Source organism: Nilaparvata lugens, chromosome 10 (genome assembly GCF_014356525.2).
Source record: "Nilaparvata lugens isolate BPH chromosome 10, ASM1435652v1, whole genome shotgun sequence".
NCBI lineage: Eukaryota > Metazoa > Arthropoda > Insecta > Hemiptera > Delphacidae > Nilaparvata > Nilaparvata lugens.
This window is the reverse complement of record NC_052513.1, coordinates 18,688,812-18,710,312: the sequence shown is the minus strand read 5'-3', so window position 1 is coordinate 18,710,312 and position 21,501 is coordinate 18,688,812. Positions and strand designations below refer to the sequence as shown.

Sequence of the window (21,501 nt, the reverse complement as noted above, 5' to 3'; positions counted from 1 at the left end):
TACTACTACAGTATTTGAGTAAGAGAAGCGATCACGTATTATATTAGTCCTATTAGAATTTTCCTGTATGCCCATGCCTTTAACAAATCCTATCAGTGCCCTCCAATCACTACCATTCAAAAATTCAAAGACCTTATCCTCTGATATAACTCTATTACCCAAATGTGCGTTCTGATCATTATTATTAAACTATAATTTAGTTCTGATCATTATTATTAAACTATAATTTTGTTCTGATCATTATTTTAAACTATAATTTAGTTCTGATCATTATTATTGAACAATAATTTAGTTCTGATCATTATTATTAAACTATAATTTAGTTCTGATCATAATTATTGAACAATAATTTAGTTCTGATCATTATTATTAAACTATAATTTTGTTCTGATCATTATTATTGAACAATAATTTAGTTCTGATCATTATTATTGAACAATAATTCAGTTCTGATCATTATTATTGAACAATAATTCAGTTCTGATCATTATTATTAAACAAAAATCGAAACTAAATGCTGTAAATCACTCCGAAGACTTCTGCTACTGCAAATATTGACAGCAGGCTAAACAGCTAGATGGAAAATCGATAAGCGCTACTATACAAAACATATATTATGTCAACCCGGGAATCTTCTTTCTTTATCCATTTATACAATAAGTACATCATCGAAATAATGGGTAGAGGAGAAATGAGGAAACCTTTTGCTATTCCCCTCCCAAATATAGATAAGGCAACACATAGTCCGAAATAGTTTAAGTCTTGTAGTTCTTCAATTTAAAAAAAATTCAGTCATCAAGTATTTTCACATGACACTTTGAAGCCCGGGAATCGATTTTGGATTTCCGTTGAATAATAATTAATTAATAAATTCAATTCTCAAATTTTCAGTACTCAAGTATTTTCTCATAACACTTTAAGCCAGGGAATCGATTTTGGATTTTTTTAAAATAATAATCACTAATTCATTAGCATTATTTGAATAATTACAATATCTCAGTAATTTCCATCTGCAATTATTTAGTTCTGCTCAGGTCATGGTCCACCTCCTAAGTCCCAACTTAACTACATCAGAGTTCCTTGTCCGTTCCGTTGACTAACATTTCGTCCTTCAAACTTCGCAAGCATTTAGGGGGCTTAGTTTCGTTTGTTTCTAATTAGGCGGGTGCCAAGTTTTGAAACGTTGCAATTAGCGGTCAATTTGCAGGTGGCTTGTTTACTGACCAAGTTGAGGGGTCTGTGCTCTGATTGGCTCATGTTGTCTGTGAATAGCCAATTGGAATGTTCTGAGCTGAGCGCGGCAAATTTGAACTTCCAGCAAGGAAATCTTCTGAATTGAATCTAATAGTTTCAGTCCTGAACAGAGAGTATTATATTAGGGCTATTGTAGAATTGAAGGGACATTGATGCTTATAAGCTCTATCAACTGCCCCATATCTGTAAAAATTTCAAGAGCTCCCCCCAATCTAAGCAGAGTTGGATTTCAGATTCCCAATTTTCAGGCTTCAGATACAATGCAGACAAAAAATTCAAGTGGAAAAGATTGAGCATGAAAATCTCTACAATTAATGTTCAGTAACAGTTCCACCCAAAATTGAAAATAAGCTCGAAATTTGAGAAAATGTGATTATTCAATTTCAAACTGTTAACAATTGTTGATTCAATCAAATCATTCACTATGAAGATATAGCAGATCTCATGTGCCTTCAGCGTTATTGTCCTGTCACCAGCTGGCTCAGATCTTTGAATAGTAGACTTGAGATGCGCGTGAACACTAGCGTCAGGAGATCAATTTTCATAGCCGCTCGGAAAGTTGTGTGAGTGCGCCACACCAGTTTTTTTTTTTTTAATTTTCCCATTCAACATGGAGGTACTGAGTTATGAAGAAACTGAACTAATAAAGAATGAAAAGTGAATAATATTTCTGTGGAAAATAATACTATTTGTTTCAGATTAATAGTGTTCAAATACAGTGAATTCTTGATCAAGGAATGGAAAATGAATTTTACTCCTGTGGAAGCTGCTTCATCAGTTCTCTCCGCTGAGGATGATGCCCACATGAGTTCTAGGCTTGTGCGTGGGTAACGAAACGTATAATGATGAGATGAGAGATTATTGTACCTACAGCTTTAGGTGGGTTCCGAAGCAGGGTTGTTATTATGTGTTCTGTCATCGAAAACAACACCAACAATTTTATTATTTGTTAATAAATTATTATTGAACGAAGATCCAAATTGGAGAATACTGTTACTGCTAACATTGGAAACAGGGTTCACAGCTATAGTGAGGTCCACGTTATAATGACAGTGTTTGATCAGCAATGGTATTGTTATCATTGTCTATCATTCAACAAAGCGGATAGCGTTATCTCACTCTTGCTTTGCTCTGTTGCCAGATCGTCTTTTAACAATTTAGAATCAACAATCAATTAACAAATATTTCATCTTAATTATGAAAATTCTTTTTGAAAAGTATAACTTCTTGCTTAATAAAACATAATCGATTATTTAAAACGAGAATGAACCAGATGTATCAGCTACCGTCTATAGAAGTCATTGACAAGACAGAGGTTCGGCAACGTTGTTCTAGTATCTTCTTTCACTGCCATTATATCGTGAACCCCACTACAGACATTTAGTAAGACTCACGTTATGAATTGATAGGACGGCTTATTTGCCATATCTCTGTTTAACGCCGTCTATGTACATTTGTAGCCGTGATTCGAGTATTCTATTATATTGATACACCCAATATTATTTGTTAAATTTTATCAGTGATAATATTTAATTCTACTTTTATAATATATTGTGGAAAGAATGTGGCTTATAAACGTAAGGGATAAGATATGGCACGAACGAAGCATCACGTCTGAACTACTCAACCTTGCAATTTTTTATTGACTGAGGATAGTTATGAGCCTATTTGAAAATGTTCAAGATTCCAGAGTCAAATTTTTAGTTTGTCAAGTTTTCAATAGACCCTTCGGAGCAGGGGTACCTGCTAGTATAGTATAGAATAGACAGTGATAGAGTGAGAAGAGAAATATAAAAAGAGAGACAATTTCTTCCTATATTGAGGTCCACGTTATAATGACCGTGTTTGATCAGCAATGGTATTGCTATCCTTGTCTATCATTCAACAGAGCAGATGGCGCTATCTATTTCTCGCTTTGCTCTGTTGCCAGATCGTCTTTTAACAATGTAGAATTAACAATTAATTAACAAATATTTCATTTTTATTATTGAAATTCATTATGAAATCATTTAAAAATATAATTTCTTGCTTAATAAAATATAATTGATTATTTTAAACGAGAATGAACAGTTAATATTACATCAATAAACCTGTATCAGCTACTGTGTATAGAAGGCATTGACAAGACAGAGGTTCGGCAACGTTGTTCTCCTATCTTTCTCCACTGCCATTATAACGTGGACCTCAATATAGATACAGTGATACCTTACTCCAGATTTCATAAAATATAGGTATACTCCTCGTATATTCCTTGTCAAATACATTCCCTTGCCTCAAGCGACAATGACTTGAATATTAATGTCCAAAGTGTCATATATAGGCTGTGTCGCATCATTCACACAAACACATATATACTAGGCATGTAGAGCTGTAAAGTAACTATATATGAATATTGTTCAATGCACAGTATGATTTCGTTATATAGCTGTACTCGGAGTGTGATGTATATATATCGAATAAACAGATATATATATTATATATATTATATATATATATATATATTATATATATATATATTGTCATTGTAAGACTTCTATATCTATATATATATATATATATATATATATATAATATTTATATTATATATTATATATATTAAAAGCGAAATGGCACTCACTCACTGACTGACTGACTCACTCACTCACTCACTCACTTACTCACTTACTCAGTCGCAGAACTAAAAATCTACCGGACCAAAAACGTTCAAATTTGGTAGATATGCTCAGTTGGCCCTTTAGAGGCGCACTAAGAACGGATTTGGAAAAATTTCCAAAGATACTCCCAAAATCTGCGTTTTTCCAGCATTTTTTAGCGTTTTCTCAGCTTTATTGAGAACAAATGAACAGATATTGTTCGAATTCAGAACAGAAGCTGAGCTAGGGTGTAATAATGTTGTGTTTGAAGGAGTTTGCAATAACGTCAAAGATACGCCCAAAATCTACGTTTTTCCATCGTTTTTTAGCGTTTTCTCAGCTTTATCGAGAACAAATGAACAGATATTGTTCAAATTTACTACAGAAGCTGAGCTGGGATGTAATAATGTTGTGCTAGAAGGAATTTGAAATAACGCCAAAGATGCGCCCAAAATTAGTTTTTTTTGCTTTTTCTCAGTTCTTTTATCAAGTAATAGACAGAAAATAATCAAATTTGGTACAGAGGTTTAGCTGGGTTCTAAAAATTTTTTGTGATGAGGTGACTTTAATATTTCATCAAAGATACGCCCAAAATCATCGTTTTTCCAACGTTTTTCTCAGCTCTAATGCGTTTTGTAACCTTTTTCAATAATTGATGGGAATATATTGTAACATATTGTAATTTGGATAGATAAATAAAAATCCGTAGCTGAAATATTCATAGGTCTAAGTGAAGTAATTGGCTAATATCGCCAAAGAGATAACATAAAGATTAGATAATATCAGACGTCCTGGCTAAACTGTACAACAGCCTAAGAGGAATCGGAATAATTTTTTGCTAATATATAAAATTATATAAAATATTGAAAATTGAGGTTAGGCATAAACATTTAGTGATCGGCGACCTAACGATCGACCAAGCCATACAACGTAGAATCTGACCAAACACCTTGGCAGAAATTTATTGTGGCAAAACAGTATGCAATTTGAGGAACTAAAGGTCTCACGTGGCTAATTATTATGATGCATGAAACAAATAATAACATATAAAAAATTAACTAGCATGTAGAGAGCATATTTAGAAACCCAATAAAAATAATTAAATGTATTAAGGAAATAGGAGGTTACCAGGCGCATGAATACTGTAACAATTTGCAGGCACCAATCACATAATGGCAATTGATAGGCGGCAATAGTGAGCCGATTCAAAAATATTTGTATATATTTCTACAAATAAATGGAGTTTATGAAAAAATTGTTGTATAGTCTATGTTTTGGATATGGCCCGAAGGCAAAGAAATTATTAAATGTATAACATAAGTAATAATTCAATATTTTGGCACAGTCTATTTGAGCCTTGAATGGCGGAGGACTAGAATATTCAAATTTTATGCAAATTTGAAAATCGGAAATGAGAATTGTAAAATTGAAAAACGAGAACGACACTCGCCTGCCAAGTGCCACCATGAGAGGTCACTAAAAATTATAGAGCGTAATACCTTGCTATATCTTGTGATAATTTAAAGTTAAATTGAATTACTAAATTTCTTATAAGACTTTGTGATGCTCTTATAAAGCGAAAGTCATTTTCATTTTTAAATAATTTTGTAACCCCTTGGAAGAGACGACTCCGGCTACAATAGTCCAGGACCACCAGGAGTTGGATCGACATCAGCAGCTCATAAGAAAATTTCGACACGTGAGTGAAAAATATTGAAATAGTGATAGGGCGCCCTCAGTGCTTCGAAATTACATAAGAATCAAAGCTAGCTCGTCAAAAGGGTTTTCTTATAAATTAAGAATTTGGTAAAAAATACTTGCGCAAGTAAATGTAGTATTAAAGGTATTTTATTGGAAAGTAACAAGTCAATCTACATATCAGAAGTTCTATAAATCAAAGAAGTATAAAATCTAGGCTGTTAATACACATTCATATGGTCATTAATTTCTGCAATATAATTTGCGATAGTTTGTTGTAGCTCTGATTCACTAAATGAATTGCTCTATTTATTCCGTCAGGTGCCGAATCTCGTACCCTGAGATAAAATATATATACATTACAGAGAAATCTATTAGATACTCTAGAATTTAATATATATATATATATTTGGATTATTAGTTGTCAATTTATCAAGCCGATTTCAAGAAATCTATTTTTAATGGAATTGTCCAAGTCAACAAGTATTAGCAAGCTGATATCGCAGCTACATGCAAATAGATGCATATGATCATAAAATAAAATCACATGGTAACGTTTCGTGCTGTAGAATTTAGAGAATAGTATTTAGCCTGTGATGTTTTATTGATTTCGATTATTATTCTATTATATATATATATATATATATAATATATATATATATATATATATATATTTTTTTTTTATCGCTCTATATTTTTGGCTCTGATTTTTTTTGCAATATTTGTTAATATATGTATCAAATTGTTTATGGTGTGCGATTTATTTTTTATCCCGCAATACTGTAGGATAAGTACCATATATGTATTTTTCAATGAATTATCAGAATTATAGTGGAAGCTCATATCTGGGCCTATAAAGATTTTTATGAGACTGTATCCTATAAAAACCACGACCTTCATTATTATAATTATTAAAATATTTCATGTTCTACCGACTGATGCCAAGCAGGAGGCTAATCGTTATTCAAATATAAAAAATAACGTGACAATATTTTTAAAAAAACAGTAAAACAGGTTTAGCTGAGGTGGAAGAATTTTGTTCGCCAAAGATACACCGATATAGTAACAGGTGTTTTTACCAACGTTTTTGGCGAGCGAAGCGAGCCCGCTGATCTCATTTTTGGACGATCCAGTCGGGGGTCCAGGAGGCAGAGCCCCCTGGCTAGACGGATATGGCGAGCGAAGCGAGATCACTTGATAGATCACTTACTGATCACTTGATAGACAAGGATAGCAATACCATTGCTAATCAAACACTGCTATAACGTGGACCGATATGTTCCAGTGTAGGTCCATTATATCGCAATATTGTGATACCTATATTGAGGTTGACGTTATAACGACAGTAGAGAAAGATAGAAGAACAATGTTGCTGAATTTCCGCCGTCTATAGAGGATAACTGGAACCAGTATAATGTTGAGTATGTGACCGTCATATGTCAATTTGAATTTCAGATTTGAACATGTGCCTTACCTTTTCACAGCCTGCTGGATCGGATTGAATTATTCAGAGCAGCGATCGAGAAGGCAGTGGCGACCAATTATTTTCACTAGAGTGAGGTCCACGTTATAATGGCAGTAGAGGAAGATAGGAGAATATCGTTGAGAGAATGAGTGGAAAGGTGATTTCAAAAGGGAAGAAGCACTGATTTTGAAGAGTGGATGGGAGAGAGAGTTTGATGAAGGTGAAAAACTAGGGAAGAAAGGGGAAAAACAAGGGAAGAAAGGGGAAAAAGGTGGGAATAAGGGGAAAAACAAGGGAAGAAGATGGGAAAAGGAAGGAATGAAGGGGAGAAACGAGGGAAAAAGTAGGGGGAACGAGGGAAGAAAGGAGAAAGAGGAAGAAGTAAAAAGTTTGAGGGAACAGAACGATATTTCTGCTCAGAATAAAACATTGCTATAAAAAAAGAGTAGAGAAAGTTTCAGTAAGAGAAGTAAATGAATATAGTGAGGTCCACGTTATAATGGCAATGTTTCATTAGCAATGGTATTGATATCCTTGTCTATCATTCAACAAAGAGGATAGCGCTATCTTTTTCTCGCTTTGCTTTGTTTGCCAGATCGTCTTTTAACAATGTAGATTTTGATAATTAATTAACAAACTATTCAATTTTAATTATGAAAATACATTTTGAGATAATTGAAAGATAATATCTCTTGCTTAATAAAATATAATTGATTATTTTAAACAAGAATGAACAGTTATTATTACAGATGGAATTGAATAGAGAATGCATTTATTCAAATGCTAATTAATATATAATTATTATTTAACGAAAATCCCAAATAAATGCTGTAAATCACCCCGAAGACTTCTGCTACTGCAGACATTGACAACAGGGTTAACAGCTAGATGGAAATTCGATGAGAACTACCATCCAAGGATTAGTTGCCAGCCCGGTAATCGAACCCGGTACCTCACAATTGCCAGTCAGGAATGCTTTCCTGAAGTGCTTTCCTGGAATGCTTAACCGGTATCAGCTAATGATTCGGCAAGAAAGAGGAGAAGAAGGAGAGGAAGAAGTAATGAAAGAAGAAGAAGAGAAGAAGAAGAAGAAGAAGAAGAAGAAGAAGAAGAAAAAAGAAAAAGGAGAAGAAGACGGAGAAGATGATGAAGAAGAAGAAGACGAGAGAGAAGATACTGAAGAAGAAAAGTGAGAAAGCAGACAGTTCAAATAAGCTAAGTTCATTTTGTATTCAGTGTGAACGATCGGATAGTCGCTACATGTGAAAAGTCCTGGACATTTTTATTTATGAGCTCCCCTGTTTCACACCTACACTCACTTACATATCACACGCATACTATGTAACGAACATACATATATGAGCCTACATACTATGTAAGGTGAGCGTATGTGAGGTGCATCTTACTGAAATGAGACGATTTATTCAACCGTGCAGGATTTTTGTGCAGGATTTTCTGCTTCGATTGGGGGGCCTGGATAAAGGACAGAAACTTTTCTGCGCAATTTGATAGAGATTCTGCTCTGATAGGTTGACGTGGGAAGAGTTGAAAATGCATTTTACAAAAAGTATGATTTCTGCATATAGATTCTTAATCAAACGAGGATGGTTACAGGCCTATTTTCAATGAGTACTATAGTAATGGCGACTCTGGGACAACATGCGCAAAACTTCTTCACCTAACCTAACCTAACTAAAAAATTCAACCTAACCTAATTATTATAAAACGAAATCTATATTGAATGCTCTAAATCACCCCAAAGACTTCTGCTACTGCAAATATTGACCACAGTGTAAACAGCTATAGTGAGGTCCACATTATAATGGCAGTGTACAATTGACAATACTGTTGCTGTCCTTTTCTATCATACAACAAAACAGATAGCACTATATCTCTCTTGCTTTGCAATGTTGTCTATTTGCCAGGATATTTTATATTTACTTTTGACAGTGACTGTACAAAACTGAACAAAAAATTCTCAGCCGCCATTTTTTTTCTCCATTCTATCAAAATACTTGAGTACACAAGTTGTATAATTGATTTAAAATGTATTTTTGAAACGATGAAATCATTTTTAAACATTACCGTATGAGAAATACAAATTAAAATACCTGAAATGACATTTAGTTGAAATGACAAAAGTTGATAACCAACCATCCTAGACTTCATCCATGCTCCAGTTAGCCTACCCGTATAGGTTAGACCTACTCGTACCGGTATAAATAACATTGAAAAGTTATTTCAAAATTAATCCATTGAAATTACTTATTTTTAAAAAGGATTCATATTTTTCTATTATTTTAAAAAGAAATTGGAATAGAATTCCTACTAAACAACTCAATTTCTGTTGTTTTTAAATTCAGATCAGTGTATCACAGCTTTTTAAATGAGCCGCCATTTCAGGTTTGTATAAAAATAAAAATCTGATCTCAGTTATGGAAGCAAATTTTTGAATAAAATTATGAAAAAATATATTTTCTTGATCAATTTGACATTAAATCGATTATTTTATCAAGGAAATAATAATATTATTACCGGATTAAATTTAATGGGATGAATTGAGTAACAGCTGTTTACAGTCAGTGGCAAAATGGAGAGAGTTGGCAACGTTTTTCTCCTATCGTTCTTCACTGCTATTATAACGTGGACCTGACTATAGATGGTAATTCTGATTATATTTCTCAGATTAGTTATCAGATAACATTCGTTGAATATATATAAGCATTGTCCAGAATATATGTATGATGTTATATGTATCGAAACTTCTCCTTAATTGTACAAATTCTGTTCCATCAAATTTTGTTAAAATAACTCACTCTGGAGTAAAAGAGTAGAGTAGAAGATACTACCCTTTCATTTGATTAAAAAAAGTTGATTTGACAAATCGAAAAGTGCTACTGATAACTTCATTCTGATGAATTTATTGTGTTTTGAGTATCATTGTGTATCATTATTGTGTATCATTGTGTTCCATTGTGTATCATCGTATATCATTGTGTATCATTATCAGATATAACACTTGTTGATCGAAATGTATCATTCAAATGATACTGTATCAAGTGGACTTCCTAAAAGCAACGATAACTATCTTGAGGAACAGAATATATTTTCAACACTACTTGTTGATCAAAATGTATCCTTCAAATGTACCATTCACATTTATATATGATACTGTATCAACTGGACTTCCTGGAAGCTACGAGAACTTGAGAAATTGAGATTCCGACCATCTAAGACCCTGAGATTCGTGATCAACTGGGAACGTGATGAAATGAATATGACTCTTTACTCACCGTCTTCTGATGACTCAGATGGAATGATGACGTCACATCTTGTCCCAGTGAATCCAGGAGGACAGCTACAGTATACCAGATTGGCTCCAACATGCCTGCAAAAATAATATCATTGAAAATTAAGCAATGATTTTTTTTCTACTGTGAATAAAGAGCTTTCTGTGTGTACAAGGGTAATGTGAAGTGCTTGATTGAATCGATTAAACGTCCATGCCATCAACAGGACTCGAACCCACAAACTAGGCGGTGCAAGAGCATTGTTTTTAACGCTCTAAACCGGCTGACAATTCTGGTTATGAACACATGAACAGTGAGCAATATACAGAAACTATCCTATTATATTAAGCGAGCAATAAATGTTTGTATATGGTTATCTGGTTTTGTATGTCCAATGGACTCGAAAACGGCTCTTACGATTTTTACAAAATCTGAACATAGTGGGTTTATGATATAAAAATTCGATTGCACTAGGTCTCATCCCTGGGAAAACTCGCTGAAGGGAATTAGAAAGATAATAATTATTCATCCTTGGAAAAACAGATAATAATTTCGTCGTCTGTTGATGATTGAAGTGCGAGTGCAAGAGTGTGGGACTGAGATGAAATTATGACTCAGCTGTTGAACTTTTGTGATCATTCAATAAGGTACTTAGTGCCGGTTGCACAAAAGCCGGTTGAACTCTTCCCCTGATTAATTCCAGTAGAACCAATCAGAGAAGCGATCTTTTTGAAATGGTCTTCTCTGATTTGGTTCACGTGAAATCAATCAGAATTAAAATTTAACCGGCTTTTGTGCAACCAGGCCTTTGTGAGAGAAATTTTTGCATTTCCCTGGGAATTGATCTCAATTCACTAAAATATTATTATTTCTTATAAACTTAATAATAATTTTTTCATACTATTTTACTCCGAGCGAAGCTCGGTGCCCCGATATTAATCTATAATATAACAAAGAAAAGAATTGGCTTAAACACGTATGGAATAGGAAATTCATAAATGACGCATCATCACGTCAACTGATTAACTTGGAATTTTGCAAATAGCTTCTTAATTCACCGAGGATGGTTATAGGTCTATTTGGAATTTTTCAAGATTTCAGTAGGTCAGGTATCATGGTTTTTATTCTACCCTTGTGAAGCACGGGTCACCTTCTAGAAATCAATACAGTAATTATATATATATCTTTTCTGTATAGGGCTACTTGTAATATAAATATAAAAAAAATAAAAATCTCAGTACCCTTTTTTTGAAATATTAGTTCACAAAAACATATGAATACACTAACATAATTATGATCAAAATAAGAATCTTCCAGTGGTATTAAATTTATTTACTTCATATCACTTGAAAATGGCATAAATGTCCGAAACATGTAGTGATAAAATATTTCAAAAAAAGGGTACTGAAAATTTTATTTTCTTTATATTTATAGTAATTATATAGTTTCTGGAAAGAAATGGAACCAGGAACGCTATCTACCGGGAGAAAAGTGAACAGATGAGCAGCTATCACAGTTCATGCTCATTGGTCAGTCACTCCAAGTGTTGGAGACGGGAGTGGCTAGTCTCGTCCAATCGCAGAGCTCTACTGCTCAACAGCTTGTTTCAGTCATTTTTCTTCATACGGCAATAGATCTCAAATACTGAAATTATTCTCACAATAGACTGTGGTATTTGAATTACTGTAGAGAATTTGTCTTTGCCAACAAGTTAGCCTGTGATACTTTTCTGTAGGTTGTATGATTCTGAATGATTAAATAAATAAATAAATAAAGACCCATCAACAAAAGCCATACAAATTCACTTTTTCACTTTAATTAAAACGAAGACCTCACTCTATAGTGAGGTCCTCGTTTAATGGCAGTAGAGAAAGATAGCAGAAAACGTTGTCTATCCTCTGTCTTGTAAATGCCTTCCATAGACGGAAACTGATAGTCTACAGGTTTATTGATGTAAAATTAACTGTTCATTCTCGTTTACAATAATCAATTATATTTTATCAAGCAAGAAATTGTATTCTTCAATAATTTCATAATGAATTTTCATAACTGGGATGAAATATTTTGTTAATTAATACTACATTGTAAAAAGACGATCTAGCAACAGAGCAAAGCGAGAAAGAGATAGCGCTATCCGCTCTTTTTGGATGATGGAAAAAGATAGCAATGCCATTGAAAACACTGCCATTATAACGTGGACCTCACTCTAGCTCTGGAAATATTCATATAAAATTTGTAGCTTCCGATAAATTATGAGATATCAATGATCGTTTCATATACTGTATAGATTACTGATCACAAACTTCCTGTTTAAAATTCATTTATTTATTTGTTGATACAATTACAAATCATATGAATATGATCGGGATAGAAGAACAGGCATAGCCCAAAACTATTCTGTTCCGAAATTTTAATAAATAATAAAACGTCCGAAAAATAGGTTATTTTCTTACTAAGGAAAGCTAAAGTTCAAAGTTCTGTCCAAAAATATATATGAGCTAGAAATTTTGAATATAGAATGATTAGAATACAAAATTATAGTCAAATATTGCACTAGATATCACCGCACTTTGAACAAATTAAGTGATTTAAGAAAATGTTGAAGCCAAAAATATACACACAACTTTCCACTAGGCACAGCTGTTACAGAATTTGAGGCTTAGTTGAGAATAAATGAAGAACTATTTGCATACAATTTGATGAAGGTGAGAAGGCATAAGATAAATAGTTGAGAAATGAAATTTCGTGGCTGGAGCTCAAGGCTTCTTTTTCCAGCCACACCAATGTATATTAGTTGATAAGTGTTATTTTGTGAATTTGTAGTGAATTGGTAAATAAATAAATGAGATAGTGGGGGAAAAGTGAGAGGATAGTGAACCATGGGTTGAATATAAAACTGGACGACTTGAACTGAAGTGAAAATAGAGAAGAGGACAGAAGAAGGGCAGAAAACAGGGCAGAAAATCAGTAGTTGATTGGAAGTGAGAGAGAAAAAGGAGGGAATAAAAAAACGGACAGATAATAGGGATTGAAATCCATGCAGATTGAATTAGAGCGCGCGAACGAAGTGTATTAGTTTAACATCAGTCTAGCAGAAAAGTCTGTTGAAATCCGATTTTGTAATTCTCTTTTCCAGTCTGAAATAATAATCGAATTGTGAGTTAATTTGGAAGCTGTAGCTGAAACTTTATTCCTAGAGTATTCTCTGTGTGCCATGGGTGCTAAAATCCTGAGTATAAGAACACAGAATCAGTTTGTTATTTATTTATTTATTTTATCTATTCATTCATATACAAATACTATCCAGGTAAAAACAAAAGGCATTCGCCCAAAACTGTTATAACCTTAATTTGAAATACACATTCTAGTTATCTATACTATAATAAGGGAAAGAACTGGCTTATACACATACGGGGTAGAAAAATAATGTTCGACGTATCATCACGTTCAACTGCTGGACTGATTAACTTCATTATATTTCAGACTAGCCGTCAGGCTCGCTTCGCTCGCCATATCCGACTAGCCAGGGGGCTCCGCCCCCTGGACCCCCGACTAGATCATCCGAGAATGAGATCAGCACGCTTCGCTCGCCTGCATTTTTCATTTGAGCATTTTTATCATAATTATGTTAGGACGATCCAGTCGGGGATCCAGACTAAACGTCTGGCTAAACAGACATGGCGAGCGAAGCGAGCCGCACGGCTAGTAATATAATATTCCCAGGGATAGCTCTGATTGAAGTAGCAGTGCCCAATCAATTTTTCCGCGATGAATGCATTTCAATCTTCAACTTGGTGCCAACCTAAAAATCACTCAACTTAATGCCAACCTGACAAAATTATTAATTAGTTACCAGTTGACAACTGTTTCGAAGAGGTACTCTCTCTAGATTTAGTTCTATATTAACATATGGTATGGACATTTTTCAATTATAATTAAGAGAATAAGAAGAATATACATGCTAAAAGACGAACTTTAAACCCTTAAAAACCACCCTTAAAGTTAAAATATTTCCAAAAGATTTCTTAGTGCGCCTCTAAAGGGCCAACTGAACATACCTACCAAATTTTGGTATACGAACGTTTTTGGTCAGGTAGATTTTTAGTTCTGCGAGTGAGTGTGTCAGTCAGTCAGTGAGTGAGTGCAGTTTCGCTTTTATATATATATATTATATATATATATTTAATATACATATATATATATACATATATATAAATATATATGGATAAAAAAGGAAAGAGCAGGCTTATACACGAACGGGATAGAAAAATTATGTTTGATGCATCATCATGTCTGAACTCCTCAAGTTATTAACTTAATTATTTATTATAGACTAGCAGGTAACCCGTGCTCCGCAAGGGTTCATTTTAAAACTTGACAAACTGATAACTTCAACTACTGAAACCTTGGAGAAATGGAAATAGGCCTATAACCATCCTCGGTTAATTAAGAATCTATATGCAAAATTCCAAGTTGATCAGTCCAGTAGTTCGAACGTGTCAAATATAGTTCTTATATCCTGTACGACGTGTTCTAAGTCAGTACATAAGCCATGTACATAAGCCAGCTCTTTCTTTTATAGACCGAGGGGAGTGAGGTCTAAGATTCAAGTCGACGTATTTGTATTTCTCTTGATGTTTATATGTTTATATTTATATTTATGATCCGCATTCACGGCGAAACGCGGCAATAGATTTTCAAGAAATTTGACAGGCGTGCTCCTTTTTGGATTTCGCGACGTATATATAAGGTTTTTTTTTGAAATTTTGTATTTGAAGGATGATACTAAAGGAAACAGTTTCCTTCGAACGCCAATATTACCGTGAAAATCAGAATATAGGATTATAGATTTATTATCATAAATCAGCTATCGAGTGGATTATTAATTGCATGGAATGACGCATGCAATAAATATATCTTGATGTAACTTAGTAAATATCAGCTGTCGTGTTGACTATTAATTACATGCAATGACGCATGCAATCAATTATAACTGAAAGTAACATAGTATTTTCTCTCGACGATTCTCTGCTTTCAACTCGGGCAGAGCTGTTGCCAGTATGTCTTGATAGGAGATTGACTTTTGATGTAGGCATTTTTTGATACACCAACCCCAACAGCCGTTTACACACCGATATCTCGCCGCCACGACATACAGACAGGATTTACTCCAATGGACATTATAAGAGGGATCTGTGACTTATAACTTCGCGAGGTCTACTGTTCACAGAACTACTAGTTATATTAGAGATAATACTGTATCAAATAACCACTGTATCATTGATATAAATTATTTGAAATTGAATATATATTGAAATTATATTTATTGAATAAATGAATTATAAAAATAAATATTAATTGAAATTGAATATATTTTTTGATCTTCAGTTTCTGCAGAACACCAGTACGCTCAATGCAATATTAGATTAGATTAGATTTTTTTATTCATGTATGTTACAATATTTACTGTCTTATACACTAATTCACATTAAATGACAATGATGCTAGTTATTCAACGAATTTTACAAAGTATAACTATTAATCAATGAGAATAAAGATTGAATGCAATTGGAATAACGATAATATAATAATGTGATGTAACTTCATAAATCGGCGGTGTCTCAACAAATAATTGTCGATTCTCTAAGGAGGATATAAAATATCCTTCCCATTAACACACGACCGGGAGGATAGAGAGAGAAATACACTACCAGTTTTGTACCAATAACAGTACTTCAAATGAACTGTATCAATAATATAGTCTCCCAAAAATGAACACCTTGAACAAGCTGTCAAAGGCCTATCACTCACTATTGTGAACGGAACAGGATAGCAATTTGCGCGGGAAACCATCTTATTGGTCCGTGTTTCAGGGTTGTAAGTGGTTGGAGGGTGTTGAGGGTGATCGCAGGGGATTGGAGGCTGGTTAAGGTGGTCGAGAGGGTTCTGAAAAGGGTATTAGGAGAGGTTTTTGTCGGTTAGGACGAATATGATGTCGGATAGGATGAGGTGTTGGAATATTGATACGCTTATAAACGATTCTGAACACACACATGAACGCACATCTTTACTTTCTCTTCCTCACACAAACGATGATTCTTCCTTTCTCACACTCTCTCTGTCATTTTTACTCGGTCCCTTCCTCTCTCACTCCATCACACACACACTCTCTCTCTCTCTCTCTCTCTCTCTCTCTGTCCACTTTTTCTCCATTTTCTTTTTCTTCTTCTTCTTCTTTCTTATTTCAAGAAAGGCATTGATCCACAGAAACTGGACGTATTATTCAAATTTATGAACACACTTTTCAACACTCTTGTAATTCCAATCCCCATAATTCTCTCTCCCACTCTTGATCAACTTCTCCTTCTCTCTTCTTCTTCATCTTCTTTTCCTACTTCTTCTTCTTCTTTCTCATTTCAAGATAGGCATTCATCCACAGAAACCGGACGTATTATTCATTTATTTATAGATTGATATAAACAATATCATTCTCAATTATTGAGAAACTGTTGATTAATATTCAATCTTCATATATTAAATTTCATGATTATTGTACACTAAATTCATCAATCAGGTAACTGAGCGAACTAAGCCAATCCTTCGAAAATTCACAAATAATCCGAAGTCACATTGATAATACAATGAATATTCAAAAAGAAATTCTGAAGTATAATATCCTTCAGTAAGAATTAATGCAGAAAAAAAAAGAATATATCTCTTAAGCATTATGGAACTATTGTGAAATTTTCCTGGATTAAGCCCTGGCCCTAAGATCCCAATGTCAGTGAGGTAATATTGGTTAGATCTGTTGGAATGAATTGAAATCAATCAGTATTTTTACTCTCTAGAAAGATAGACCTATGTAATTTTCCAATAGTTTTAATAATTTGTTCATGAGTTCCATAATTAACTAGTAGTTCTGTGAACAGTAGACCTCACGCTGTATTCTCATTCACAAGTACCTGATTGAAACTATAGCTCTTATGGAAATACAGCAATAGACTGGCTTCTCCACACATCTGTGTAATCACTTGTAAGCTGATTTATGATGAATAATTTTATAGTCTGATTTTCACTCTAATATCAGCGTATGAGAGAGGCTCCTTTTTCGTTCATATTATCCTTAAAATGCAAAATTTTCAAAAACCTTGTATATACATCGACGCGCAATTAAAAAAGGGACGTACCTATCAAATTTCATGGAAATCTATTACCGCGTTTCGCCGTAAATTCGCAACATTTAAACATTTTAACAATAAGAGAAATACCAAACCGTCGACTTGAATCATAGGCCTCACTCCGCTCGGTCAATAAAATATAGAATGGTAATAATTAATAACGAGTTTAGAATAGCTCTTTTAAAGAGTGGAAGATGTTTTTGAAACAAGAAAGCGGTACTGGATTCGTTTCATTTTTATAGACTTACATGTATAATCACACAGTTCAAGTAATGTGAATAATTTATATCCTTTTCCCACCACATATTTACACCATATTAAAAACGGTGCTCCCATATACCTATAATTTTATATAAGGGGTGTTTTTAACGGTAGCAACAACGCGCTAAATTGCTCTCCAATTAACCGCCAGTTTTTAATTACGGCGACAGACGTGTAGAGAGCGCTCTAAACGTTTGAACTTGGAAAAAACTCAGAAAAACAAGTCGCTAATCCCTGTTCACCAATTAAAACCCTCTCCAAGTTGTGAAATTTATTGTAAGAGGTGATAATTAATTGGGGTTGATGTTGGATCTCGATGGGGAAGGTAGCTGCAGATTTTCCAGTCTGGTTTTTGGGTGATATTGTGAAGATTTCAAACTCATATTTGGATGTATGCTAACCGATTTTCAAATTTAATGTTCTTTACAAATATACGATTACACACAGATGAAAAGTAATGATTTGATTGGTTAAAATTCTTTCAAGGGAACATTACTCTTATTATCCAACGCTACTGATTCAAATCCACGTTATAATGGCAATGGTGGAAGGAAGGGATAAGTGATGTCTTGCATAATAATGCTTTTCTTAGAATCCTATTAAATTTATCGAGCAATTTCCTATCTGTTATAATTTCTTATCTGTTCATATTTTTTCTCCACACTGCACAGAAAGCAGCTGTTTTCCAGTTCCTAAGTAGATCTGAAAGACATTGTTTGCAGACAACTCTCGTCTGACGTCAGAACAGGTTTCTTTCCGGCCTAGGCCGGAGAATACCCTTTCCAGCCGCTAACATGGAACAAAAAAGGTGATCAAAAAAAAGCTGATCAAAAAACTTTCCATTTTTTGTGTTCATTATTCAATAATTAAAACATTTATTATAATATCATCTTATTGTCATTTGAAAGAATAAAAAAGTATAAACTCAACCTCCCACATAATTGAACATCATCTTTTAGGTTTTAGACAAATCAGAAGAAAAATGAAAATACTTGGACAATTTCCTGATATTCAGATTACCAGATTTGCTAGAGCTATCACCTTCCACTTCTGCTTTCGGAAGTGCTTAGTAAACAACTATTCTCATATATTATATATTGTTTATTTTTGTGTGTGGCGAAAAATAGCGTTCGAACCACGGGCAAAAATGTTTTTCCGGTTCTCAATCTTTTCTAGTCCTCGGCCTACGGCCTCGGACTTGAAAACCGATTTCGAGCCGGAAAAATCCCATTTTCTGCTCTAGGTGCGAAATATACTATTTCATCCTCCTCAACAATTTTCTAACTTCGATTTTCTCATTGATTTAGGGCCATATGCTTATGCTTCGTTTAACACTAAACTACGTTCACTAGTATAATAATTATATGGTTGCATTTATCCCAATGTATTTCATACGGGGTTCAAACGAACAGCTGATATTTCTCAGTTTAAACCGAGTATCTGCTTACGGGCCGAAGTGACATGAAGCCCTTCCACTACTACTAGTAGTTCTGTGAACAGTAGACCTCACTCAGTATTCTCATCCACAAGTACCTGATGTCACCTGTTTTAAATGTTACAAACTCAGTTCACGTTTAAATTTGTATCCCATACGATAGTCCTATAATTCATCCAATTCCGTGATAATCATTCCATCTGATGAAAATTAATTTTTTACAATCAAAAATATTATAATTTCTTCAGCATTATTTAGTACATTTGATTATTTTTAATCACCTATTGAATTAGTTTTCTCAAATGTGAGAATATTGATACTAATGGGCATGCATAATAATACCATGACTGCAAAACAAAATATTGAAACCAAAGACCTTAAAGATGCATACCTCTTCAAGTTCTCTGATTGAAACTATAGACTTTATAGAAATACAGAAAAAGACTGGCTTTTCCAGACATCTCTGTGATCACTCTTGTCAGCTGATTGATTATGAATAATTCTATAGTCTAATTATTTTCAGAGTAGATGATAATTATATAGTGCTATCGGAGTATAGAGGAATTCCTTTTCTTTCCATATTATCCTTAAAATGCAAAATTTCAAAAAACCTTGTGTAAACATCGACGCGCAGTTGAAAAAGGAATATTCCTCCAAGTCTCATAGAACTCTATCAACGCGTTTGGCCGTGATTGCGTTACATACAGATAGACAAAATAAAATACGAGTTAAAACATAGACCTCACTACGTCCGGTCAGTTATATTTCAGTAGCTACACTAATCAACAAACATAATGACTCGATTATCTCGGTACAGAAATTTATAGACTTTCGAAGCAAAATGACTGGAACAAGCTATTGAGCAGTGGAGCTCTGTGATTGGGCGAGACAACCCACTCCCATTTCAAATACTTGGAGCAGCTGACCAATGAGAGTCGAGCATGAACTGTAACAGTAGCCAACCTGTCTACTCATCTCCCCGGTAGATGACGGCTATGGTATTATTCCTTTTCAGAAACTATATAATTTAATTACTGTATCAATTATCTTTATAGTCTTTGTTAATAGCTTAATAACAGTTCATAAGTTTATTTTACATGTTTCCCTTTCCGATACTCGATACTTCTTCTTCTTCTTCTTCTTCTTCTTCTCTTCTTCTTCTTCTTCTTCTTCATCTTCTTCTTCTTCTTCTTCTTCTTCTTCTTCTTCTTCTTCTTCTTCTTCTTCTTCTTCTTCGCTTCATCTTCCTTCTTCTTCTTCTTCTTCTTCTTCTTCTTCTTCTTCTTCTTCTTCTTTCTTCTTCTTCTTCTTATCTTCTTCTTCTCTCTTCTTCTTCTTCTTCATCTTCATCTTCATCCCACTCTTCTGCTTCACCGTTCCAAAATTTACAATCTACATGAACTTCAATCCTTATTAACGTTCGTCCTACCTCCTCTACCTCCTTCTCCTCACGGCTTCTCAAACTACCCACTCCGTTCACCATCTCCTTCTTATTCCTTCTCCTTCCACCTTTCCATCATACCATACTCCTCTTCAACCGGTCCTTCGTAATCCGATTATTCAACTGATTTTGGGTAGAACTCACTCACTCACTCACTCACTCACTCTTTTTCGCTCACTCCCTCTGTCATTCTCACCCTCTCATGTCCTTTCGCTGTTTCTCTTTCTCTTTATATTTCTCTCTCACACTTTCGCTTACTCTCTCTGTCATTCTCACCCTCTCACGTCCTCTCGCTGTTTTTTCTTTCTCTTTATTTATCTTTCACTCACTGACACTCTCGCTCACTGTCTCTCTCAGTCACATTCTCTCACGTCCTCTCACTCATCCTCTCTCACTCTCTTTCTCTTTCTCTCTCGCTCGGTGGACGTTGTACCTAATTGATTGGATTCAAAAGTTAATCGAGCCGGAGATTCTGAGCTGCAAAGAAAATCACGTTGGGCCCTATTTAGCCAAGCTTCGTTTCCTAATTCAAGTACTGTATCAAACTCCTCTTCAGAAATATTCTCTCTGAATATTCCTAAATACACGGTTGATTGCCTTGAATTATTATTGTGAGATGGAATTTAGATCTTTCATTGAAAATTTTTTTTGCCTGGTTCTGTAGGTTTTTGAAGAATTTGAAACAAGTTAAATGAGTTATTAGCCTCGAATTTTGAACAGCTACTTTGTAATCAGTACTTGTAATCAGCTGACAATCAGACGCCTTTCATACATGTTACTTTTATTTCTCTCATAGCTCGTATGAGTACTGGAATCTTCTTTGAATATGTCTGCTGAAAAAATGTT

The 21,501-nt window shown here is 34.1% G+C and overlaps 1 protein-coding gene across 1 annotated transcript in view; it reads right to left on the bottom strand.

The window, feature by feature from the left end:
* LOC111062656 overlaps positions 1–21,501 on the bottom strand; it is a 406,489-nt gene that overhangs the window by 241,947 nt on the left and 143,041 nt on the right. Inside the window, exon 4 of the mRNA XM_039436644.1 lies at positions 10,344–10,438. Coding sequence (XP_039292578.1) covers positions 10,344–10,438 — 95 coding nt within the window. The remainder of the gene's footprint in view (positions 1–10,343; positions 10,439–21,501) is intronic.